The sequence below is a fragment of the Filicampus tigris genome, chromosome 4, assembly GCF_054856515.1.
Source record: "Filicampus tigris isolate MCC_2025a chromosome 4, RoL_Ftig_1.0, whole genome shotgun sequence".
Taxonomy (NCBI): Eukaryota; Metazoa; Chordata; class Actinopteri; order Syngnathiformes; family Syngnathidae; genus Filicampus; species Filicampus tigris.
Window position 1 is genome coordinate 4,519,948 of NC_141220.1, and position 26,037 is coordinate 4,545,984.

The 26,037-nt window shown below is 41.0% G+C and overlaps 1 protein-coding gene across 2 annotated transcripts; it reads right to left on the reverse strand.

Moving 5' to 3' along the window:
- Positions 1-122: 122 nt before the first annotated feature.
- gan (gigaxonin) lies at positions 123-25,905 on the reverse strand. Of its 2 annotated transcripts, XM_086028775.1 has the most exons (13): positions 25,778-25,905; positions 24,365-24,595; positions 24,119-24,233; positions 23,642-23,992; positions 22,087-22,155; positions 21,788-21,939; positions 20,129-20,250; positions 18,482-18,594; positions 16,384-16,533; positions 6,354-6,490; positions 5,146-5,280; positions 3,985-4,094; positions 123-3,896 (listed from the first exon to the last, which is right to left on the reverse strand). In XM_086028775.1, the coding sequence occupies exons 2-13, from the start codon at positions 24,547-24,549 to the stop codon at positions 3,724-3,726; spliced, it is 1,812 nt and encodes a 603-aa protein (XP_085884901.1). In that variant the 5' UTR covers positions 24,550-24,595; positions 25,778-25,905; the 3' UTR covers positions 123-3,723. The 2 variants fall into 2 exon arrangements, with proteins under 2 accessions (XP_085884901.1, XP_085884903.1); XM_086028777.1 differs by lacking the exon at positions 25,778-25,905 and having other exon boundaries at positions 24,119-24,282; positions 24,365-24,493.
- Positions 25,906-26,037: the final 132 nt, after the last annotated feature.

The window sequence follows — 26,037 nt, forward strand, 5'->3', positions numbered from 1 at the left end:
ATCTGACGTGCATGCGAGCCACTTTGCATCTGAGAGGTAGCGTGATAAGACAAACAATGGTCCATAGAGCCAAACTCATCAAAAAAGACTCAAATAGTGTATAGGAAGGATTACAAACAGCGTTAATCATTTTGGTGCTTTAATTCCACTGACACAAACCACAGGACATATCTTACAAAACATAGTCGTTCATACATGTTAAACGGTCAAATTCCCCAATTCCATCAAACCACTCAGATTAATAGATCATGATCAGATTACAGTTCTACTATTGTGCTGCGTAATTATGTGCCAATATAGGAGAGCAGTACAGTAAGTCACTGGAGTTACAGTAACTGATTAAACACAGCAGGTGAGATAGGACATTAAGAGGCCACTGCCTAGTGGCCCCTATGCAGTAGTCATAAATCTAACTCACGTCATGCCGTTTACAACATTAATAGAGGAAATGAATCATTAACAGAAGAAACCATCAACATTGAAGAGTGTATTAAAGGACTTGCTGACAGCTTTACTTGGAAGTGCACATATGATGGAATGAAAATAAGAACACCGACGGCTTTGCACTAAAAATTTATTTGGAAATTCCTTTTTTAGTGTTCTCAAGAGCGTACACTACAGATGTAGAAAAATGGGTATGATGTCTCCAAAGGCAGTTAACTGATTTAAATTATGGCCCTGGAGTAATTGAATGAATGGAGTCTGGAATGAATTAGTCCGTTTTGACGCACGACCTTCACAGTTGTGGCAATCCAAATTTTAGTGAGTTAAGGAATCAGTAGCGCAAATCTGGCAATAAAAGGAATTTATGTTTTAAATATAAAGTGTACAAGTAGCAGCTAAGAGGAGATATATGATGAATACATTATCAAGTAGTACCCACCCCCTCGTCAGTACAATACTGCTAACGTAATGTTCAACAGAAAGTTAGCTGCGCATAATAGTGCCAATTTAGGTATCTCAGAATTTCTCCCCATCCTTCTGCATGCTCATAAGATTTCAAATGACACAAACCTTTTGTTTTACCCCTTTAATAATAAATGTCTGTCAGAGAGGGAGTTATACTGTCTTCCTTTTACAAGATATCACGTTTGCATTGAAGCGTGAACTCTCACTGAGACCGAGTCTACTTTTGTGACCCTGAGTTGAGGTCGGACAGTAAAGGCCGTACCTCATTTAGCAGCTAAGGCTTGCGAAGGGAGCGAATTTGGGGTTTCGTCAGTCCACGTAAAACATCGCATACGTGTTCGCATACGGTTTTCCTTTTTGAAAACTGTTTATCTTGTAAGAAAATTTTGAACATGCTCAAAATCTTGCATATCCATTGTTTGGCTAACAGTGGTAACACCCCAGTTAGCCTTTGTAAATCGGCGAAAAAGCGTGTCGTCAAGAGGCGGACATTTTTCTACATTTGCCAGTCCGTCATTCGTCAACAGCCATGGTACCCGTCCGTCATTTGTCAGTCTGTCATTTTTCGTGACAAACTGAATTGTAATAGTCAGTCCGTCATTTAAGTTGGTCAGTTAGTCCGTCAGAAGTCCGTTGGTCCGTCTGCCCAAAAAACATCAGAAAAACGGGCGTCCGCCAGCGACCGACGGATGCGGTTGGTGACGATTACACTGACGGATGAAAATCCACTTCCGTCATTCGTCAGTGCGTCGTCTTTTGAGGATGTCGTGGACGTTCATGCCAAGGTCCCGGCCGAGGAAGACGTCCCGTCAGTTTCAGAAGGTGCTGCTGAACTTGCAGGTGACTCCTCTTCATCGACCTCAGATGACAGTGTGAAAAAGAAGAGGTCAAGCTATCCTCGGACATCGGCCGACAAAGAAATGTTGGCTGGCTTTTCAGAAGAGTACCTCATGTTTTACAACACGTGTGGACGAATTTGAAACAGGTGGCGAAAGAGAAATAGGAAGACGAGGGCAGCCCCGCATCAAACTGTAAGTAATAACGTTTTTTCGTTAAACATTGGCTAATTGTCACAAAGCATCGCGAGTAGCCGCAAACGGCAGAGGCGACCACCTGCTTTTTATCAGAAAAGTTGGAGAGTCCAACAATCGCTACCCTCGCAAGCGTTTGCTGCTCAGTGAGATACGGCCTTAACAGCTGAAAGTCACACGAAACAAACAGGATAGCAAAATGTATGCCATCTAGAAAGGCGGATCAGAGGTCACCAAGGCAACAAAACAGCCATCCCAACAACTTAAGATGCACTTTTGACAGTCTATTTTGGATTCATCAGGGCCAAGGGATCTATTCTTCGACAAAATACAGTAAAGCATTTGTGTATACTCTTGCGTATATACATTCAGTCGTAATCTGCATAAAATAAAAAGTAGAAGAAAGACAGCAGTAAAGGTGCTGCGCATACTATATTTCTGCATTTGTTAGTGACGCTAGTATGCTGCCATTTCACGTGTGCACAGCCATCCATTTTCTATACTTCTTGTCTTCATTTGGGTTGCCGGCAAATATAGACAACTACCCACACTAACATTCATGGCTATGGACAATTCTTCAGTTTACCATCGAAGCATGTTTTTTTTGCACTGTAGGAGTAAGTTACCCAAATAAAAAACACACAAGCATGGTGAGAATATGCAAACTTTGCAAAGGAAGGTCTGAGAGACGGCATTCAAACACAGAGCCTTTCAACCGTGAGGAAGACATGGAAACAAATAGCCCATTGTGATAGCCAGAACAGCTTTTTTCCCATTACTGTTTTTTTTCTAATGAAGTATGACATTACGCCCGTTGGTGCCTCAGTAATCACACAAAAGATTCCCTTTTGCTCACAGTAAACAAATTGAAGTTCCAAATTTCCTACTGGTGCCAAGTCACAAGACTTGACCAAACAACGTGGACAAAAAGCAGTTTGACGTCACAGAAAACGCAAGTTCTGACAACGGTGTTTGGCTTTTAACAATGTGAAGTGTTGAAAATGCTGGTTAGTCACGTAGTGCAACACAAATTGTATGTAAAACATGGTTACTGTAATCAGGAGTTCCAGCATATTGACAAACTTGTTCATGTCTTTGCAAGCTTTTTTATCTTTTCTCTAGTCTTCCATATGCCGATTTCCAAATGATGAAATCAATGGCCCAATAGACCAGTAAAAATAAACTACTATGACTAATAATAATAATACAAAAAAATGCACCGTGTTAGATCTTTTCCCCTTAAGTACCCCATTCTGCTATTTCTTCCAGGGTTGCCCAAAATCCCTCATTTAGCAGCAGACCACCAGTAAAAATAAATCGTCCCGTGAAAAACACTTAGGTCCAATTTTTCCAATTTTCTCATTTTTACATGAATGGTGTTTCAGCGTTACAAACATCGCATTAACGTGAACGTTTTCTAAAAAAATCAAAAATTGGACATAGGTGTTTTTCAGGCTGTTAAAAAATAACTCGTTTGATCACATCAACAAATTGAATCAAATGATGAAATAGTTCAATAAAACATCAGCCTAAAAAAGTAAACAATTATTTCACAATTCCTTCCCAGCAAGTTACACAGCTGAGCATACAGTATACGTACTGTATACAGCAAAAAAAAAAAAAAGTCTCCCTAAAACAGAGCGCAACAAGAATATTTAGCCACTGAAATACTTCAGTGTGTATAAATTCCCTCAACCCAGACATGTCATATGTGGGTGGACATTACGAGTGTGCAAACGTGAACGAGAGATGTACAGCAGCAGCTGGTTTGTTCTTCCTCAGTTCAGACTCTGATTCGAAACATGCCTTGGCTCAACTGAAGGCGGAACAGACGACAGTTGGCGATCCGAAGAGCGGCGCAGGTTGTTTTGGAGAGGTCGCTGGCTAACATGAGCTTGGTACGATGCCAGGTCCCCGTGCTACGGCGGAACTCGCGGATGTAGTCGAAACTGGTACCTGCGTGCCCGCAACAGATAACGCACTCAGATGATTCAAATCAATGATGCTAGGAACATCTTGTTCATTGTGGTTACGTTCCACTGACCGGTGTCCAAGTCTCCAACCACATAGATGCTGCCTCCGATGGGTACAGCGCCGTAAACGAACGATGAGCTGGTCTGGATACACAGGTTTTGGTCATCTAGGAACATCCACCTGCACAAAACCACACCATCACAACGGTCACAAGCAAGTCCAGCCGTTCAAGCCGGCTTTTACCGACGATTTCGTGTCACGTCTTACAGCGCGAGCCATCATCCGCAGAGAGCTTATACAGCGTCTCAAGGATCTCACAGAAGATTACGCGGCAATTTCCAAGGCATTAAATATCCCGTGGAACGCAGCGAAGACAGTAATCATCAAGTGAAGAAATTAAAATGGCACAGCAGTGATGTTACCGAGAAGAAGAGGAGGCTAGAGTCCCATCATTCACGGCCGGTGTGGCAAGCTTTACAAAACATCGCAAATTACGGGAGCAGTGACCTAACGGCAAGGGAGCAGACTATGTCGCGAGCAGAGGAACACAGCTGCTTCGAAATCACAGCAAATCTCGTCTTATCCGCACCGGGATCCAGCTATATTATTAATACATCGACATTTTAATGAGTTTCATATTTTGCCTTTCAAGGGACCCAAATATGCTTTAACTACAAAGTATGTTTGACGTTAGATATCTGCGTAACTACTCCTTCATTGCCCTTCGATTGGCTAGTAACCAGTCCAGGGTCCGGCCAAAAACCTAATGAAAAATAGTGGTTTATAAAAACGCATGGATGAATTATTCATTGTTTATTTGACATTATCTAACAGCTTCAAACTCAATTTCATTACACAGTACATTTACACTAAGTGTATTGCAGGGACAAAGCATTCTTATTTTGCTGCGCAGAGTGCTGCAGCCTTTTTGATACCATTTATTACAAAGAAACTACTTTCCAAAAGGTTAATGTAAAAATATCGCATGCATGTATTAAAGCAGGTACTTTGCTGGTCATATATTCCTGAAAAAAAAAAAAAAAAAATCATAACCCGACCCAACGAACAAATATTTAAATAGCCTAAGGTCAAGCCCTACTGACTTATAGACAAGACAAGAAAACAAAAGATTGCCCTTACTGCGAGCGAATTAAAACACACTTGTTGATTTGAGTAGCATTCTCCCTCAGAAAACCAATCACAAACTTTAAGTCAGTCTTCACATACAAACCTCCTCATTTCATCATGGTAGAATTCGGACTTGCAGGTCATCATATGACGTTGCTCTGGGTTGTCGTTCTCTTGACTTCTCACTCCACCAAACACGTAAAGCTCCTTGCCGACGCCACAGGCCACAGATCCAAACCTAACCAGAAAGATTTTTTTTTATTCAACTTCACATGGGGCGGATGTCTCATCAACTCAGAGCCATCATCTAATCTACATGGTTTAGAAGCAAGATCTTTCACTCTTGGAGATGGAATGCTGTGGCCATCAGTGAAAATCCAATCATAGAATGGTAATCACTTTATGATATACTCTATGCAGTGTACATCGAAGCCGCCAAAAGGTAAGTTGAGTTTTGTCTCAAGTTATCAACATGGTGTCGGGAGCGGATGCGCTGCATACACGATGCACGCCGTATTTGACAAAAGTAATTTGCTGGATTGCTGCTGCCTCCGCACGGTAAAATATCTTGCGGGGGGCCTGCGAGTGCTTTGCAGTTCGCACTTGCTTTTTTTAGATTTGGGAGTTCTAAATGCAGCCACATGTAGCTCTGGCCCTCGTTTTCATGGTGTAAAATCCATACTCGCTATTGGCCCAGACGTATGTGGGGCAGGATAAAGGCTGGCTACTTGCGTTAGACACAGACTCTGAAATGTGCATATTTCATAAAGACAAGAGCATCTGAATGAAATATCCTTCGGACGTCTCCTTTGAATGATGCCAGTGAAAAAAAACTCACTTTAAGCTGTGGTGTTGCATCTCTGAGTTAATGCAACATGAGATGTTTATTTGTCCAGAGATTCTGCAATTCTTTGATCAAGTACACATTGTGACTAAACAGCTGTTACTTATAACTAATGCTTCATCATTGCGTGCAACATTCTTAAATGATTAAGCAGATCTTGAAAACTAGTCAAACCGAAACTAAAATTGACACTGGTGGTACCGTGACAATGACCACAAAGCCGTGTTTCATTTCTTGTTGTGCAATACTGCAACACAGAAGGTCAGACAGCAGAAGTCAAGAGTATATTCTTTTGAAATTAAAAACACTTGAAACACATCAAGACTACTCCACGTAAAACAACGGCAATGAAGGTAAGGTGAAGTAAACGGTCTCGAATGCAAGTGTTTGCGTCAGTAAATGTGATGACGGAGCCTCCTTCATTTATCAAAGTCACATGGCTAGTGGATGCAAAACTAGATGATTACCTTCTCTCCTTGAGCGGACAGAGGCCTGTCCACTGCTGGGTTTTGGGGTCAAAGCTTTCAACTGAGTCAAACAGTTTCCCGTAGGAGCCGCCACCCATGGCATAGATCTTCTTATTCATGGAAGCATAGCAACCCACCTGGGGAGGGGCGGAGAAAAGATGGACTTCATAAATAGTCATTATTTGGTCAAAGGTCTGTCAGGTTGCCGGTGCCATATCAGAGCAAAAACAAAGCCTCGAGAGGCCACAGAAACTAGCTGAAGAGCGGACAGTTTCAGCATAACACATAGGGCCATATTCTCCTGTTTGCGTCTTTTCTTTTTTTGGGGCGCGTCTAACTTTGGCACCTTTCATCGACACGCATTCTGCCGTGCAGACTTCTAACACATCCGCCGTGTGTAACCTGGTCATTTGGAGCAATCACCATAACTCATTGAAGTCTGAGACAGAATGTAAATCATGGAATGGGTGTTTCCCTGCGACTTGTGAATTCCATAGGAATCCATTTGGAAAATACAGAACACTTTAAATAGGAAAATACCTTGCGTGGTGGATGTGTCACCGATAACGACCAATCACGGCTCACCTATTTTCTGGGTTTGGACATGTGACGTTCGCAAGCTGAGCCCTTAGGCACTGTGATGTCATTTTCAGTCGACAGCAAGTGGCAAGATGGCCACCCCCTGTGCTGGATAAAAAAAGTGGATTTTGCTGCTTAATTCATTTCCCACAAGCGCAATATTAATGAGAATGCCATCTTTCAACAAGTGGGGTTGCAAAGAAGAAAATATTGTAGAGACAATTTTTGACTTAACTTCTTCTTTAAAGCGGAAGTCAACCCAAACATGTTTTTTTCAAGAATATGTTCCCAGCAGGCCCAGTAGTTGAAACATGGCATTCTGATTAATTTTGCGTTTGTGGAATATAAGTTAAGCAGCAAAATGTACTCAATTTTAGCCATCCCTGGGGGTGGCCATTTTGTCTTCTGTCGACTGAAAATGACATCACAACTGCTCATAACAACCAATCACGGCTGACCTGTTTTCTGAATCTGAGCCGTGATTGGTCGTTGTGAGCATTTGTGATGTCATTTTCAGTCGACAGAAGACAAAATGGCCGCCCCCAGAGATGGATAAGAACGAGTGGATTCATTCTTATTCCACAAACGCAATATTCATCAGAATGCCCTTTTTCAACTAGTGGGCTTGCATAGAACATATTCTTGAAAAAAAAAAAAAAGAGGTTTGCGTTGACTTCCGATTTAATACATTTTTCTACTTGAGTTTGGGAGATTTCAAGAGTGTTTTTTTTTCCTTTGTAAGATAAGCCACCCTACCACGTAGTTCGCAGACATACAGTATAAAGAGGACTGGAGACTGGTGTCACAAGGGCTACAATTTTGGCATGTACTTTGCCAAATGTTGCTGTCAGTCTCTCAGTAGCCACCCTGACCGCTTTTCTTCTCATCGCATCCATTCTGTAGGAATGTCCAGTACTGTCTTCACTGTGTTCCACGGTTTATCTATTGTCTTGAAAGTTATTTTGTACCCTTCTCCTGACTGATACCTTTGAACAATGAGATGCTGTGGAGGCTCCTGCGGAGCGTGGCTTGTGTTGTCAGATGCAACTACCAAAATGATGGGAAAAGCCAACTAAAACATACGGAATGACATTTAATAGGAGCTAATAAGAGGCAGGTGTGCACTGCCTCCCATTTAAAGCGGAAGTCAACCCAAACATATTTTTTTCAAGAATATGTTCCCATCAGACCCACTAGTTGAAAAAAGGCATTCTGATAAATATTGCGTTTGTGGAATAAGTGTTAATCCATTTGTTTTTAGCCATGTCTGGGGGCGGCCATTTTGTCTTCTGTCGACTGAAAATGACATCACAACTGCTCACAACGACCAATCACGGTTCAGATTCAGAAAACAGGTCAGCCGTGATATGTTGTTGTGAGCAGTTGTGATGTCATTTTCAGTCAACAGAAGACAAAATGGCCGCCCCCAGAGATGGCTAAAAACGAGTGCCTTTTGCTGCTTAACTTATATTCCACAAACACAAAATTAATCAGAATGCTGTGTTTCAACTAGTGGGCCTGCTGGGAACATATTCTTGAAAAAATATGTTTGGATTGACTTCCGCTTTAACATGAGATTGTGATTGATTAATTCTGAACAGCCACATCCCCAGTTATACAAGGATGTGCACTTAAAATATAATGCAACCACATTATATAAGTTCATTTTTACTCGAGAATGCTTTCAATATTTTTTCAATTTATGTGTATAAATTTAGTGGTCACATTAATGGTGGAAGAAGTTTTGAAATGATTATCTTGGTCTTTTATCGAATCACAAAAACGTGGCAAGTTTGAATCCAAAGAATCATACAAAGTGCAATGAACGGCCTTTCATTTGGAGCACAGTGATTTTAAACCAAGTACAGGACATGCAGTACTCATGTAGCCCATCTGAATGAAGTTTTAGAGTAATTTTATAAGACACAATCTGTTCCGGTTCAGAGTTGCCTTATACAGTAAATGGTGTCGGAGGCTAGTTGCTCTATGGTAAGGCGCTCTATTGTAAAAGTTGATCTTCAGTGAGTTCTTAGAGAAGAGTTCAAATTGTCACACTATTATGGTCAACTGGATAACCTGACATTTTGTACATTCAACCACATTGCTTCACTTAATAAATACCATACCAAATTGTCTAAAATAAAATCAACATGTCTCTCACAGCTGCGCATCGATTCTCATTGTTCATTCAACTGAACAACAAAAATATAAGATCGCACTTGTATGTTGCCATCTAAATGACTTCTATTGCTACAAAATTTAGATGATGGAATACAGCAGATTGACTAATGAGCTACTGATGGGCTGAAGCGAGGCCAAAGCCCACGCTAGCACCCAAAGCACCGCCACAGCCAGGTTGACTAGCCCAGGGACGTAACACAACCAACAAACTGCATGAAAAGTCGGAGCTCTGCTCTCTGTGCACATACACAGTATTTTAGGAGAGCTGAATTCCTAAGGAAGATTTTCTCATTGACATATTCTGTTTCTTCAGTTGTAAAATGGAGCAAATCTGAAATACTGAGTGAAACGTGGCCCGGTAAGACTACCGTATTTTTGACGCACATGAAATCCTTAAATTTTCTCAAAAATCGACAATGCGCCTTGTAATGCGGTGCGCCTTGTGTATGGGTGGATGTTGGCGTTTCAATTTGTCGTTTTCAATTCCATACTTTCCTATTACGCTCGCATTCTCATTCACATCTAACCACTAGTAGGCATCTGTTTTCATCATACTGGAACCAGAACTACTTCCTGCTTCCATGTTTAAGTATCATGGGGAATGTAGTCCTACTAGCCTAACGCTGCGTCAGACCGAACACAAGCTCAGCGTTTCTGGCTGCACGTTTCCGAAGTTTCAATGCGGGGCCGGCGCGACGTAAGTGACACAGCCAGCTTCCAATAGCTGATGTGGACGAGCAAAAAAGATTGGAAAATGGTGAGTGCATTGACTTGTTTACAGCTGTTGAACTGTCAACCAAGATAGCATTTAGCCTTAGCTAATAACACAACCACCTGTCACCAGATTGGCTAACAATGTTCAAACTTTTTATTTCATCTGTCGGAGGACGCCCTCCTCTTCGTTCGAAGCAACCCCCCGTTTAGTTGCATGGCGAACAAAAGCAATCGAGACACATGGCGTTACCCTATATTCCGTGCCTGGTACTCTGAACCTAGCATAATATAATGAATGTATCAAATAAACATACGGCACAATTACAAAAACAATTTAACATACAATGCTTCACAAAGATAATACGCCTTATAACTTGGTGAGCCTTTGAAAATGTATTAAAACAGAGCCGTTCATTGGTATTGCACCTAATCATACAGTGTGCCTAATGGTCTGCAAAATAGGTACCTGTTACATGTCGCAATTTGAAAGCCGTTGTCACGGTCGCTACGGCGCTACTGAAACAGAGCTATTCAGTGCTACAGCAACACTCTTGAACTATAAGTATCTAATTTTGGTGCTTCCTAGGAGAAAATAAATCCTTAAGCTCCTAACCCCCTGAGGGGCAAATAATTGCGACTGCTGGCGGAGGTAGCAAAATGCGCATTCACGGCCGAGTTTGTCATGGTTCGTTCAAGGTTGCAAACGTTCACCAGCAGTTTTAGTGTTTTTTTTTTTTTTTTTTTAAATGATCAAAAAGGCTATGCAATTTCATTAGTTGGTAGCATCACATGGTGCGCTGTGCTGGCTAGAATCAGAGTTGAAGAAGACTACCAAAAGAAGAACCAATGAAGTCGTGGCGCCGGCGTTTGGTGCTGTCTTGTGACAAGCATGTGCACCAGTGGCACCCGCTTCTCCATCGAGCGCCGCATTTTTCACGCCATCTGGGCAAGGCCGGCCAGCCTCAGCCAGTAGCAGCCAGCATGGCAGCGGCCGCGGGCAAGCATGCGCACGCACGCAGGGTATCCGGCCTGTCACTGGGCCGCCCGCCCGCCAGCCAGCCCTGTCTCCTAGGCAACCTGGTTGATCTGGCCAGTATGCTTTTGTCAAAGATGACAGTCATGCAAAAGTACACACGGCCAGTCACCTAATTTTATAACCTTCCAAGACTTTGTATGATCGTAAGGACTCCCCAGGGTAGTTCTCCCCATATGCTGTCATGATAGTTGTAAAAAGCACTCCTGGTGCATCTGTGGTATCTAACCGATCCAGCTTGCACTTGTATCTCATTATATCCTTTTCATAAAGTGAAATGTGAATTCACTTGAACTCAATGTTGACTGATAAATGCTTATTTTATCACTGCTCTCCATTGTAAATGTAGCGAAAATAGGGGTCACTTGTAAGAGTGTAGGTATTTAATAGCGGCTGGGAGAAATGCCTGCATTACTCCCGCTTGCCTTTAGGGGCACCACGTCAATTTTGGGATTTCTTAGAGGGTATTTTGACGACAAACCTCGTTAAATCAGTCTTGCAATATGAAGAGGGCTACGATAAAATAAATTGGGAGTCCTTTTACCAAAATAGAGGTTAATACTTTGACTCAAACACGTACAACTCATGCTTGACTTTTGTATATGGACACAGTTTATTAACTACAGTTATTGAAACATACAGGGAATACTACAAGAACCTATTCTATGACAAGCCTAAATGAATGAAGGAAAAAACAAAGAGGTAAATAGAAGGTAAGGGGAAAATGGGACATCTAATAGATGAGTGTGAAAAGGTGCAACGATGACTATAGTGACGGTGGCGGACTTTATGAAATGCACAAAGTTTGCTAGCATTCACTACAATTTTTATATGCACCAAACTGGAGCTCTAGTAGCTGCAAAGTTGGCACTTACGTGTGGTTAGCGGAAGCTGAGTCTCATGTGATGAGCAGCTGGAAGGAACTTGCAGATGAAGAAAAGGAAATAATTCATCCATCCATTATCTACACCGCTTATCCTCACAAGGGCCACGGGGAGTGCTGGAGCCTATTCCAGCCCTCTTCGGGCAGTAGGCGGGGGACACCCTGAACTGGTTGCCAGCCAATCAATCTAGATCAATTCAGAGCGTTCAAACAACCTACCATGCATGTTTTTGGAATGTGGGAGGAAACCGGAATACCCGGAGAAAACCCACGCAGGCACGGGGAGAACATGCAAACTCCACACAGGAAGGCCGGGGCTGGATTCGAACCCACGACCTCTGCTCTGTGAGGCGGACGTGCTAACCAGTTGACCACGTGCCGCCAAGGAAATAATTAAAAGGGGAAAAAAAGGCAGCTAGGAGCAGGAAACCATAGCTTGGTAGGGTTCTCGTGTGCCTCGGACCTGTCTCGATGCTTCTCCTGGCCTTCAAGCAAGGCGCAAAGCCGGCTTGTTGCTTCAGCTTTTGCTCCCAAAAGCTGGATTTTCACGGCTCACCTGCCACATGCGTGGCAATTGGATGATTGAGAACCCAGAACTCAAGCTCATTGAAAGTGTACAATTGGAGTTTTCGGGCGCGACTTGGCGCTCGATCAAAAACCAAACGAGAGATTAAAAAAACAAATAAAAGAAGACAGGAAGCAAGAGTTCTTTCTGCAGAAAGCTTGGTGAGAAAAATGTGGAAAAATAGTGTTGAGATTTTTTTTGGAGAGCTCCTTGGAGTCCTTGGAGCTAGTTTTTGGAGTTTTGGAAAAGAGAGCATTTTTGGAAGAGAGAGCTGCTGAGAAGTGAGATGTGGAGACATACATTCAAATCTATTTCATTTCAATGTAATTTTGACAGGTAAATACACAGAAAGCTTGTAGCTACAGTTCCTATGTCAAGCTCTTGGGATCAGTCTTGGTCCGGCACTGCCAAGTTGGTTAAAGTCGCCCCCCCGCTGGGTGCAGGCTCTTAGTTTGGGAGTTTCATGAGGAGTTCTCCAACTTCAAACCTGGAGAGATGCCACAATGTCTGGTCCATAGCAGTTCGAATACACAAGTTGTCTGTAGGAGTTCTGACGACGAAGTATGTCTCCTTATCACGAGTTTCTTCTTTCCGGGGATCTGGCATGTCTTTGTCAAATCAAATTGCAGGGATTCCCTGGTGATTCGCTTGCTCTGAAGTTAGACTTGAGGCAGACATGGTGAGGCGGTCTGTGCTGTGGAATCTTGGATGAGGAGGCCTTGTCCACTTGAGGCATATTTGCTACATAAATCCTTCGCCCGTCACCGCTACGGTTCAGTCAGCTTGGCTGTGTAACAAATGCTACCGGAGATCAGACACATGACGTCCGGAGTAGGGATGGGAATTTCGACTAATTTGCCCGCCGACTAGTCTCAAATTTTATTTGCGACTAGTCGACTAGTCTATAAGGAAGAAAACTTGAATTTTACTACATATTGAATTCAAAGTTTAAAATGCAAATGTTGTGTGTATTTAGGGGCTATTTTAGCCCAAACATTCAGGACAGTTTGTTCATTTAAATTCTATTGATGTAACAGCAACTGACTGAATAAAGGTGAACAATTGAAAGAGAAATTCATTTCTGATACATTTTTCAATGCAATGCATTGCATTTATCATGAATAATGTAATGAGTAATGGTACCGACTCCCAGTCCAGCAGGATCTCATTCGCAAGCACCATGTTAGGCTAGGTTCACACCGCAAGCAAATGCGACACAGATCGTATTTTTTTTGCCCATATGCAACCTGTACCCGATTTTTTTTTGACATTCTGAACGGCTCAATTCCGATTTTTTCAAATGCGACCTGGGTCGCTTTCATATGTGGTCCAAGATCGGATACGTATCCGATCTTTTTCAATGCGTTCGCGGTCTGAATGGTCAGGGCGCATATACTGTATACGACATTGACGAGCCCAACATGCGCAGGCGGAGGGAAAGTGCTGGCAGCAGGGGGATCGAATCTGCAAAGTTGTTTTGAGTAACACTATTGACTTTATATTTTACTTTAATTTAATCCCACTTGAAACGTGAAGCATAAAGTGGACATTTATGGCGATCGTAGTAATTCAGCTACGGCTCAGATAGATTGATTTTTTATGCACGGTTATGACGTGACGTCATCGTAAGGATGTCTCCATGAAATGAGATTATAAAGCCTTGCCTCATAATTTCCCCCAAATACTGTATTTATTTCTACCTGCTACCTAATCGCTTGAATGCCCCGACACGGTGGACCACATTTACTTCCGCAAGCACAACGTCGGGTGTGACGTCGTCTCTTCTTCTGCGCAGGCGGGCCACTTTGACGACGCATGTGTTCATACAGAAGACAAGACAGAGGGAGGTCGCATTTTTAATGTAATATGAATGCTTACACAAAAAAAATAGGATTTTTTAGGGGGCAATTCTCTCTCTTGGTGCTCAGCATGTTTACAGAGGCCGAGGCAGGGGTGTGTGGAACAAGATGCGTGATACTTAATGCCGCGTTTAAGCGACTAGTAAAATACAAAACGTTTAATAAATCGTAGACGGTTAAACGACTAGTCGCGCACATTCCTAGTCCAGAGTCTATCGTGCGGGTGTGCGATTGGTCCGGAGATGCTGCAGTGATATGAGTGGCTGTCAAACAAATTGAAGAATCATGTGGAATTTAATGCCCTCTGATAGGCACTTTGGCATTAAGCTATAGGCCCCGTAGAGCGGGCTTCCTCATCAACTTTTGTAGTGGCAAAGTGACTGGCAGAAAGTTCAACAAGTAGCAGAATAATAAGGAACTATTAAAAATTCTGATAGTATCCCTCTTGGAGTTGGCAAAGACTAAAATTACGGCCACGGCGCAGCACAGAATCGCCTGTGGGTTGGTCAACTCATGCCAAGAATGTTAAGAGATGTCAGGAAAATCAACAAGTTGGATTTTTTTTTTTCTAATTCTGACAGGCTCCTGAGTACTGTAGGACCCTGGGGGCTCCAGTCCAGGTGAACCCATTTGTAAATACATTCACCCAATCACAGATGCCAGAAGTGGCCGCGTTGAATGAATGTAGAAGCCGGTCTCGTGTTGACAGACACGTTGAACTTTTCCCAAAGAGGTGAATAAAGCGCTAAACAATCAGAATGGTACTTAATTAAAGGGAAACTGCTAAAATGTTATTGGAAGTGATTGTTATACAGCACCAGAAAAATCTGTGCTCTTCCTCTCGCATTTTGTAACAAGGTATAGTGTATGTCTTGTTGTGTCATCCCATTTAATGATTTTTCTAAACAGAAAAAGAAAGTTGCCCTGAATTGGTATGCTAAAATCATCCAATGAATTAAAAAATAAATAGACATAAGAAACACTTGCTCCGTGTTATTATGGAAGATTTTTTCAATTAGGAGCTGTAGTCCTCTTCTCTTTTTCCACTTCTTTGGGTAATATAAATAGAATTGTATTGTATAATATGAATCAGAATACAGTGTTTAGGCTCATGGTGCTACATAGATATAGCGTAAAGAAAGATTTTGAGTTGACTTCCCCTTTAAATTCCTGGCAGGCATAGCGAATGTTCGCAGAAATGATGCAATAACAAGAAATGAAATAATCCTAAAAGCACACTGAAGAGGATAGCTGTTAACCAACACGCATTGTTGCGCTGGCTAGCATTAGCACTACTTGGCTGCCCTACCACTACTGTACACTGCTGCACCTCATTAATAAATGAGATAAACAGTTGCACATGCCAAGTCCAGAAAAATAAACTATTGCATCCATTTTATTCATCAAACGCTAAGTCGATAGAATAATTATCCTAACAGGCCTATAAGTGTCCTTCCTTCCTTACTTTCTTCGTCAGATGATTACCATTGGCTGGCTTTAGCTGTCAATCAACGCCAAATTTGAAAGGAGATATGTGGTGGTTTGGCTTGAGCTGCACATGCAGCACGAGTCTGTTAAAATCCACAAAGTTTACAGGTATCATTTTAATTTTCCATAATAATTTTTTCAATGTTCATATGCATATATCGATACGATAACGATATATCTATCCATCCATTTTCTTTGTCTTACGATATATAACGATATTGCTCAGTCCTAAAGCCTAATAAGGATAATAAGTGGTACAGAAACCAATCATGGCTTAGCTTCAGAAAACAGATGAGTCGTGATTGGTCGTTACCTGAGCCCTGAGCAACTGTGATGTCATTTTCAGTCGACAGCAGGTGACAAAATGGCCACTCCCTGAGATGGCTAAAAATGGGTGGATTTTGCTGCTTAACTCATATTCCACAAATGCACTCTTAATCAGAATGCCATGTTTAGACTAGTGGAGGTGTATAGAACATATTGTAAAGAAAAATTTGGGATTGATTTCCACTTTATGGTGTATTCTTTTAGAATGTATGTACTAACTGGAAGATGCTAAAAAATGAAAATTGGGGGCAAAGCACCACTAAAGTTCAGATTCTTGATAGCCCCTGCTGTCATCCTACTTGTCTTGCTACTAAGGCACTGTATATAGCCTACTATGTGACAGGCAACTGCTGAGTAACATTTAACCAATTATTCACTTTACTGTTTGTAAGATGGGTTACCTTGCGGATCATGGTCATACTGGTCTGCATCTTCCAGGTATTGACGTGAGGGTCAAAGACTTCTACAGTGGTCAGTTCACTTTCGGCATTCTCCCCACCAAGAATATAAATTAGACCATCCAGCTCCACCACGCCAAAGTTCTGGCGAGTCTGCACAAATCAGTGAAAAGACATATTTAAGTGCTCTCCTACGATGCGTTAGCTTATCCAACACTTTCATATTTTCAATGAAAATTCAAGAGTGTGATAAACAAAAATAATCAACACAGCCAGTTAAAAAATATACATTCTAGAAAATATGGAAACAAACTTTATCTTTAAAGGCATATGAGGCTGTAAAATGTGCCTTGTACAAACCATTACGAAATTTAGCTAAATAAAAATAAGCAAATGTAGAAGTGCTCATGCAAATGCATGCTATCATATTTTGAAAACAAATAGAGAAGAACAAAACATGAGCTACAACACAAAGTGGTTTGTATTTTTTTTTTTATATATCTTTTGTGTGCGAGTTGTTGTCACCATTAAAAAATGTGGTCCTGAATGCATCTACTCAAGCAGGAATTGCCACAGAGGTGGCGCTGAGCACTCTGGCAGGTGTTTATGTCTGTCTAGAGACAGATATTGTCACCAGAGCAACATCATAAACCACAAGCTGTAGTCATGACACTTTACAGGTGTGTAATTGAGAAGAAAGTGAAGGGCGAGTTCAATGTGTGCTCTTCAACCTCTGAGCCCTGGCGAGTGGAGACAATCATAAAAATCTCAAGCTTCAAAATGTCTCCATGCCAACTAGTGGTGTGCCAGTTGTGATTCCATCAGATAACATGTTATATAAATAAAAGATAAAATACAAATTGCACATAGTGATGAAACGGATTACTGATAAAACCTGATAACAATTCAATTGAATATATTTATCTCTTGCTCATTTTCTGAACCGCTTATATTGATTTGAATTAGTTATTATTTAACATTTTTATTTCATTTATAATCATATGCAATCAAATAGCATAACGTTAGCAATAGCATTGGCAGCTAAAATAGCAAATGGAAGGAAGGATTAATTACTGATATGATTGCACCACCTTCAAAATTCATTATGGTAACATAACCTAGGTTTGCGTCTAAACACATTAGATTGTTGACTTCAAAGATACACCTTTGGTTAACATGCTAGCATCTTTTTCTCACCTCGCGAACAAGGATAATATGGTCTAATTGTGTATTTAAAGACACTTGGCTATTTTTGGTGTGTTGTAGCCAGCCTGCTAGAATGTCAGGGGTTCTCAAACCTTTTGGCTCCTGGGATCCCTTATCACCAGGGAAGAATTTTTTTCCAAGGCTACCCCTCATAATACGAAAACCAATTAAACATAACTACCAAGTGCACCCCAAAATGCCATGCGAATGTGGTACGCATAAATACATTGAAAATTGAATAATTTTGTGTCATATTGGAACATTTGACCTGAGGTTTGTGCAAATATTTTGTTGAGGTCACCTTGTCCCACCTTTACAAAGAGTGTGAGAGCTAGAAATGCTGAGCATATGCAAGGATGTAAGATTTATGTGCAAAGTCACAATTATATCAGAGTTATTGGCCCCAATCTTAAGTGGGGAGGAGTAATTGGTTAAGTATGCTTGTTTTGTTATTTTATTATATGCCGATCCCCATTTGTACAGTTGGTATGCACTATTTATTTATTTATTTGATTTTTAATGACATGACATAATTTATTGCAAATTATTATTATTATTTTGCGGACCCTCAAATTATGGCTCATGGATCCCGGGGTCTCCAAATCCCATTTTGAAAATTGCTGTGTTAGATTACTGGGCAATTCTTAATGTTGGCAAAACATCACATCCACTTATCACTTGCTAGTCTCTACAGCAAATCTACTTTTCTGTTTTCTTGGTTCGTGACCAGATGGGTGATGTAACATTGTCTGTTGTGACGCATCTAAAATAAAAACTTGTTCCAATGCTTAAGGTGCAGTCATGCACTCTAATTTTTTTTTTTTTGCTTATTCATCTCTAATTAAGTGAAAAGAAAAGAGGTGAGTCATGTGAAAAGAGGAATTGGTCAGTGTACCTGTAACATTGTGGGTATGGGACTCCATGTATTGGAGTCTGGGTCATACTTCTCACCAGTGTCCAAGACTACATTGTTCTCGTCTGTCCCACCCACCACAAATAAAAATCCCTCTGAAACACAGGAAAAACAACATTATTCAAAAGGTATTACAGTACTTATATTTGCAGAGGTTGGCATTTTACTAAAGTTTGCCGGTCCATCATTCGTCATCCGTCAACAGCCTGGGTACCCGTCCATCATCCGTCAATCCGTCTATTTTTCAAGCCGAACCAAACTGTAATCGTTTGTCGTCAGTCCGTCTCTTATTTTAACCGCGCTTCTGTCAGTAAACATCAAAGGTTCGCAGGTCCGTCAATCCGGAAAAGAAAAAAGGTCCTACAGATGAAAAATCCCTCCATCCGTTATCTGAACCGATTTCATTAAAATGGTAAATGGAGTGCACTTATGTACATCATAATATGTCGGCTAGGCTAAAACAGCTTTACACTCACATACATTTGACATTTCACATAGCCTACATTTATTTGTGAATTGATTGACTGTTAAGAGCCTGCTGCCGCTTTAACCCTTAAGAGTTTTACTTGAACGTTTTGCTGACCTTAACTAGAATCCCGTGTCACATTACCTTGTTGCCAAAAGTACAATCCTGGTGGATTAAAATGCTTCTTAGTCCTTGTGCAAATTGAAGTAAAGTACCCATTACATTAAAAGAAAGTTATTTTCTTTGAATTTGTCTTCTTTTTCGTCTTCTGTCTTTTCGCAGTTGGCAAACAACTTTTAGTGCATTACTACCACCTCCTGAAATACAGTGTGGCATAAAATAAAAATAGAAATGTAAAACTTAACTCACAAGAACTTCTCTATAAAGCTGTCTGTGTATTCAAAACTACTTTATTACTTCTTAGTCAGCCTGTGTAACTCATGATTCTCTCTTTGACGCATAACGCCGCCTGCTGTACATATACGGTGAATGCAGTCTGGGTCACGTTTCCGTCTCTTGTCAGCAAAACGGGCATCCGTCAATGATGGACTGTGAGGTCCGTTTGGACTTGACCTTTATTGATGATTACACAGACGGATGAAAATCCACTTTGTCTGTGCTTTTTTTAAGTTTCCTATGCATCATCTAACATCAGCAAAACGGGGGTCCGTCAGTGACGGACAGACAGACCAGTCCGTCAGTCAGACGGAATTCCAACCTCCGCTTATTTGTACAGTTTAGACCAGTGGTTCTCAACTGTTTTCACCCGGGGACCCACATCTTTCTATTGTTGCAAAATCATGACCCATTTTGATAGAAGTTAAGAACAATTCATCTTCTTTTTTTTTTTTTTTTGCCAAAAATAGCATTCATGTACACTAAGTTACATTTTGAAACACCTTTTCAAATGACTTTGGCATACAGCACTAGAGTGCAAGTGTGTAACGTTTCCTGATGCTTACACAATATTGTAAATTCTATGTGGGAACTTTGTACGCCTCTGTTCTGGGGAACTTTTGGTTCCTGACTCCCCAGTTGAGAATCACTGGTTTATACTATTCATTTAACATATTAATGTAAGCTCTGATTGAGGAAAAAAATTATGAACAAAGATAAAAGAAAATGTCCGCATCACTGCCATGCTCTGCCGCCGTGTCACATACCAGCAGCGACCACCCCATGACCTACGCGGGCGATGCTCATAGGCTGCAGCTCAATCCAGGCTTGTCGGTTGGTGTCATAGAGTGGACACATGCAGCGAGTCAAAGCTGTGGGTTTCCTGGTCCTGTACGGGACAAACACATTTGAATTCACCTACAGTAACTTCTACTTTTACACACTCATTTTAGCCCGAAGAGCACTTAAGCTCTGAGGTTTGCAGACCAAGGGTCAAATAGTGCCATCTTACGTTGCCACTGTTACTGACAACTTCTCGTATTTTCAACTTCACTGAAAACACTCATCTGTGCATGTTTTATGTCAGGATTCATGTATTGAGCAATGAGAGCCTCTCAAAGAATGAACTTCACTGTTTGCATTCACAATATATTATCTCAGTATCGCGAAATGTGACTTCCAGCGTTTAGGTTTACATTTTGCAGCCAATTTTGTCCTGATGGGCTTTGCTTTCATTTCATTGTTGATAGTTCTGACAACATGATGCAGACGAATTTGGAGTAGTACTCGGAGGTATACCTTATAAGAGAAATGTTTTTAGCGCATTCTTACAGACGTAATGTGCATATAGCGCTTCGCCCAGATTTAATGGTACAACTCTACGCCACACCCTGGCATTTTCGGCGAAGAGAGAGGAAATATCGTGAAAATGCTGCACAGAAATCAACGCATTCAAGGTGAGCTTAGCCAGTGGCACCGTAAAATGGCTCTTGATGGCAACCTATATTCAGGCCGCGCGCGCCACTGCTCCCAATCAGTCGAGCTTTTCCTTCTAACTTTGGTTTGCAAATTGAAGTAAACAGAATCCGCCAATAAATGAAAGAAGAAGCAGTAAACAGAAAGCAACAGTAACAATTTGCAAACATGCAGCTAAACAGCTGATGAGCAACCATGAATTGGTGTGAGCTTCCAAAGATGAAGCTATTTTGACAAGAGAATTTCCTTCTCGCTGCTTGTGTGGCGGTATCTCCAGAGCCACGTGGAGGAAGCTGTTGTGCAAGGTATGTTGTCAAAAACTTGGCAATACAACAAAACTGATGAATCATTTGAACAAGTAGCACCCAAGTGATCAAGTGGAAAGCATGAAAATGCGAGCAGAGTTTGGACAGCCTGCCCACGTAAACATTAGCAGTTTAGCCGACAGCCAACAGACGAAAGCCCAATCAATCATGTCATCTTTGGATCATGCACCTTTGTGATGCTAGATGTAGGATTCTAACGTTAAAATGATAATGTGTACATTTGAAGGCGTATTCATAATTCCTGAGGGTTCATTTTTAGTAGTTCACCGCGTTACTTCATATTGTTTTCATATCTATCTATCTATCTATATATCTATATCTATATATATATATATGAGAGAGAGAGAGAGAGAGAGTTGTCGTACTGTTGAATGTATGAAATGTATGAGGTTTATGAAAAAAATATGTATGACAATAAAATGTTGAATTAACGTATAATTATCTTTGTTGCCAGTACCAATGATTTAAAAACGGCAATTTAAAAGCAATGTAAAGTCGATTTTTTTATAGCTTTGATACTATTCAAAAGCAAAACAACAAATCTTATTTTAGCACGATGAGGTAAAGTTTTGTGATCACTCGATCACCGTGATCACTATGATTGTACCTATTTCCACAGCTTACCTACGATCTTCTCCGCCGACAATAACGATGCACTCAGAGTAACCTCGGGGCTTGAAAGCAGCAAGAAGAGCTTCGCCTTGCAGCTGACTCTCTCCTAGCACTGGCTGACAGTGCTCTCTAATCACCTCTCTCATCAGCGGCTCCCCCAAGGCCTAAAGGGATATGATGACACATGTACACAAGTTAAAACCTGGCCTGGCAAGAAATATCTGTTCGGCATGGGAACCAAAACCTAGAATGAACTGAATGTGCAGACTGCACATTATACAACAACACAAAAGAACAGGCAGTTTCAGTACCTGTTCTCTTAGGTAGCTTGCATCCAAGCCTTGCAACCACACTGAAGACATCACTTCCCTCACGTGCACCTGCAATTACACAGAGATTCGGTTAAACATTAAAAAATTCATAAATAAATCAAAAATATCAGTACAGTGCTGGGGTTTTCTTTGTACACATCAGAGTAGCTAGTAACGTCCAATTTATAGACGAAGAATAATTTAGCCATGTGCACCTGTGGAAAGTGAAAACTTTGCTATAACAGCTTTCATTCTTCTGTTAATTCTTTCTATAAGATGTTGTATTGTGAGAGAAATTTTGTTTTTCATCCAAATGAGCATTTGTGAGGTCAGCTGTCATGGTGTAGGACCTGCAAACGGGCTTGGCACAACATCTCTTCAATGGGTTTAATGGGCTTGCTGTCAGAGTTCTGGGAAGGTTTTTCGCACCAAACTCCTCCAAGTACACATTCCATAAATGAAGAATTCATGGGGGGAATAAGGGGAAATAAATCCAATCCAATCAAGAAGTATGAAAACTTCTAATGAATTGCATTTGCATTATAGATTATCAGACATTGAATGTAATCTCTTTTGCATGGTTCAATTAATATTTCAGATTTTTTTTTTTGCTCTCAAATGGCACAATTTAGTTTCATGTGTCCCATGAATGTCAACTTAACCATTTCGGTAAATCACTTGAAATGTGCAAGACATTTAAAACAAAAAGAGATGAAAAATGTATGCCGCATAGATTTTGTTTTTTTAAGCACACACACAGAATCTAATATACACACCAGCATCGGGACTATTCCAAATGTGGAAGAAAATGCAAGTCTAACGTCATCAAAATACAGATTGGCATCTGCCCAAATTATACAAATGAACACCTTGAAAAAATAAAATAAACATGAGGACAGTACAATTATTATTATTATTATTACGTTTCCTGTGCAGTTATTTTCTTTACTTCAAGTACAGTGCATTTTTTAAGTGTAGCTCAGTCATGTTTAACTTAAGTATAATAAATGCCCTTTTTAGGCCTAAAACCTCAATATCTGTTTTTTTTTTTTACTATACTTTAACTTGGGCCATTTTGGTGGTACTTGGAGAGCTAAATATTTTTTGAGGTGGAACTTGGTGTAAATTATTTGAGAAATCCTTCTCTAAATTGTGCTACATAAGACGGATCTATGCTGATCATTAAATAAGGAAAATAGTAGAGGCCAGTGGAGAAATGTAGAGGTTACCCTCATTTAAATCAACAGGAGGAACAGTCAGTAAAGTGTTACTCTTTGGAGTTAACATTTTCTACCTGTGCTTGCATGGCTTTTGTGTGGGCACTCTCTCGTTCGCCAAAATTCCATGTTAACATTAACCTAACATTCATGTTTGGTTAAGAGAGAACTGAGCCTCAATGACTGAGCCTCAATGTAGAAAGCAAGCTCCATTAAGGCATGCTTTTAGCTTGCTGTGGACCAATCTGCACAGAAGCCTGACCTCAAGCCCGTCAAAAGCGTTATGGATTAACTAGAAAAGAGATGGTGAGCCAGGTCCAACATTGGCGAGCACATACCCTGCGAGCATCTGGATCGTGGGTTAACCATCGCACCACAGCCTCCAGCACATGCTTTTCATTACCGACGTTAAGCTTCTCCTCAGCCAGCACCTCGCACAGTCGGTCGTGAGGCAACTCCCTGAACTCCTCTGTGAGCGCCACATCACGGAAATGTGTGTGCAAGTACTCCGTGGCAGCGTAGTGGACATGGTGCAGGCAGTAATGGAGGGAGAAAAGACGGATGCCGATACAGTTCTCTGCTGTGATGCAGCTTTCAAGGAACTGGCAACACAGCAACTTGAGCTCTGTCATGAGGAGCAGGTCCGATGCTTGCACCATGTCCTGGATGGTCCCTTCACTCAAAGTGATCTGTATGGAAAAGTCAGCCGGACATTAAAACACAAACGAGTACTTAACGATAGGCAGGGTAGTACCGACCGGAACAAAAGGAACCAAGACTCAAATCTAAGCTGCTTGTGAAGCATCTGCACTCACTTCACCGCTGAAGATGTAGTCCAGAATCTGTTTCATAATAGGCATGGAGACCCCCTGCAGCTCAATCCTGTAGGTTGACCCATCCTCTTTTGGAGGATTATAGTTCAATTTGGTCCTGGAATAGAATCATTAACATGAGCGATCCCTTGGCCCTGGCCCCTGTACTTTATAAAAACATTGAAATTGTTACCATGAGAGCTACCATCAGTGGAATGATGCTAAAATGTCTCAGTCGTATTGCCTTACCTAATATAAGGACTGGCTGCAGCCAGGATGTTTTTCTGGACAGGAAGCTCCTCACCGTTCACCACCAGCAGTGCATCATGGAAGCTTTGCTCTTGCCAGAATGTGCGAAGAACCCTCAGAAGGTTCTGGGAATGTTGAGGGTCTAATACCCTTGAACCAGGATCACTCGATGGAGAATCTGGCATGTCTGGACTTGGAGAAGTCTGGTTGTGTGCTCTTGAATCCTGATTACTAAAGACAGTTTGCAGATAAGCTATTGTGATAAATACCTCAATGACAACAAAACAAAAACAGGTTGGAATTGATAAGATTAAAGACATTGAATAAAAATCAAAACTCATCTGTCTTGAAATCGAACATATTGTGTGAAATTAAAAGACCAAGTAAGATGTTGTATATCATCTGCCCAATTCTGAAAATGTTTCTGCAAGCAAAACGTCATACGCCTGCCACACTGTTGTAAGTGGCTCACATAATAACCACCCCCACTCCTCAGCCAATAACTAAGTTCCAAGGCGAAAAGAGACACTTTTGCCCGAAGCACTATCATTTCAAAGCCAAAAGGTAAGCTGAGCTGCAGTGGCAGGGCTAGCACAGATTACCATTATATTATATTACCCTTGGTTGATTTCAGCAAAACAAGAAATATGGTGTGTAAAATGTGCTACAATTCTTGACTCTTGGTGTATTTTGACAAATGTATGTCACAGATATGTTATAAGACACATGGGAACGGGTTTAAACTGTGTGAAGGGAAAAAAAGCATGTCTCCCTTAAGTAACACTAATGGTCAAGAGACCTCCATGACCTCCAACACCTCCTCTATTACAATTTGTCATCTAAATGTTTTGATTAGTATTTTTTTGTCGGTTACTTTAACAAAGCGTTTAGCCAAGCAAAAAGACAAAACAAAACGATATTACCGTCGCCTTAAAAAAAACATCTGTCTTTACAACAATACACCACAGGGGAGAGTCGTGAGCACATGATCTCATTCTGTGTAGGAAAACCAACATGAGTTTTAAAAACAGGTTTAATATACAGCGATTACTGTATTCCACGAATACTGTAAATAAATATAATCAAGATTGCGAATCAGCAGAACATGTTTACTAAAAAGACGAATGTCATATGATATTAACAGAAGGGACTACGCAAACTATGAGGTGCCTAAATAGAGTTTCGACCATTTGCTGGTCAAAGACTCGGCTAGCAAACGAGTTATTTTATTTTTACTTGCAAATACAGTTCACACGTAAGTGTTCTCAGAAGAGTCTATAATAGTTTAATATTGTGATTCAACTGAATGTACTGTATTCGGCTAGCTATTACTTGCTGTACATTTACAGTTGTCCAAAATTTATGTCATTTTTTAACGAATCCAAATTCGAGTGTAACAGAGATATGCCTTACCTCGAGATGGAAAACCGCGTCACTCTTTCTAATGGGTGCAGTGTGCGTGTATTACCTAACTACATTTTAGTGCACACGCCACACATCACACTGTTTTGCGAAAATCCAAGACATGGCTTGTGTTGCGTTTACAGCCCAAGGCAAATTGTACTATTCCAGTTACATACACAAATATAACCTGAGTGGATTTGATTTGACAGTCAAAATGTTTATTTCATTAATGTAGTAATACAAACGTTGCAAACGATTGCTGAATACCC

What these genes read in the sequence shown, in the direction of transcription:
- gan (XM_086028775.1), bottom strand. Translation starts at nt 24,549, where the DNA reads ATGCCAGATTCTCCATCGAGTGATCCTGGTTCAAGGGTATTAGACCCT. An exon ending in GTCGGCGGAGAAGATCGTAG is followed by an intron (nt 20,251 to 21,787) that starts GTAAGCTGTGGA and finishes TGTCCCGTACAG; the next exon opens with GACCAGGAAACCCACAGCTT. An exon ending in GTATGACCATGATCCGCAAG is followed by an intron (nt 6,491 to 16,383) that starts GTAACCCATCTT and finishes GCCCCTCCCCAG; the next exon opens with GTGGGTTGCTATGCTTCCAT.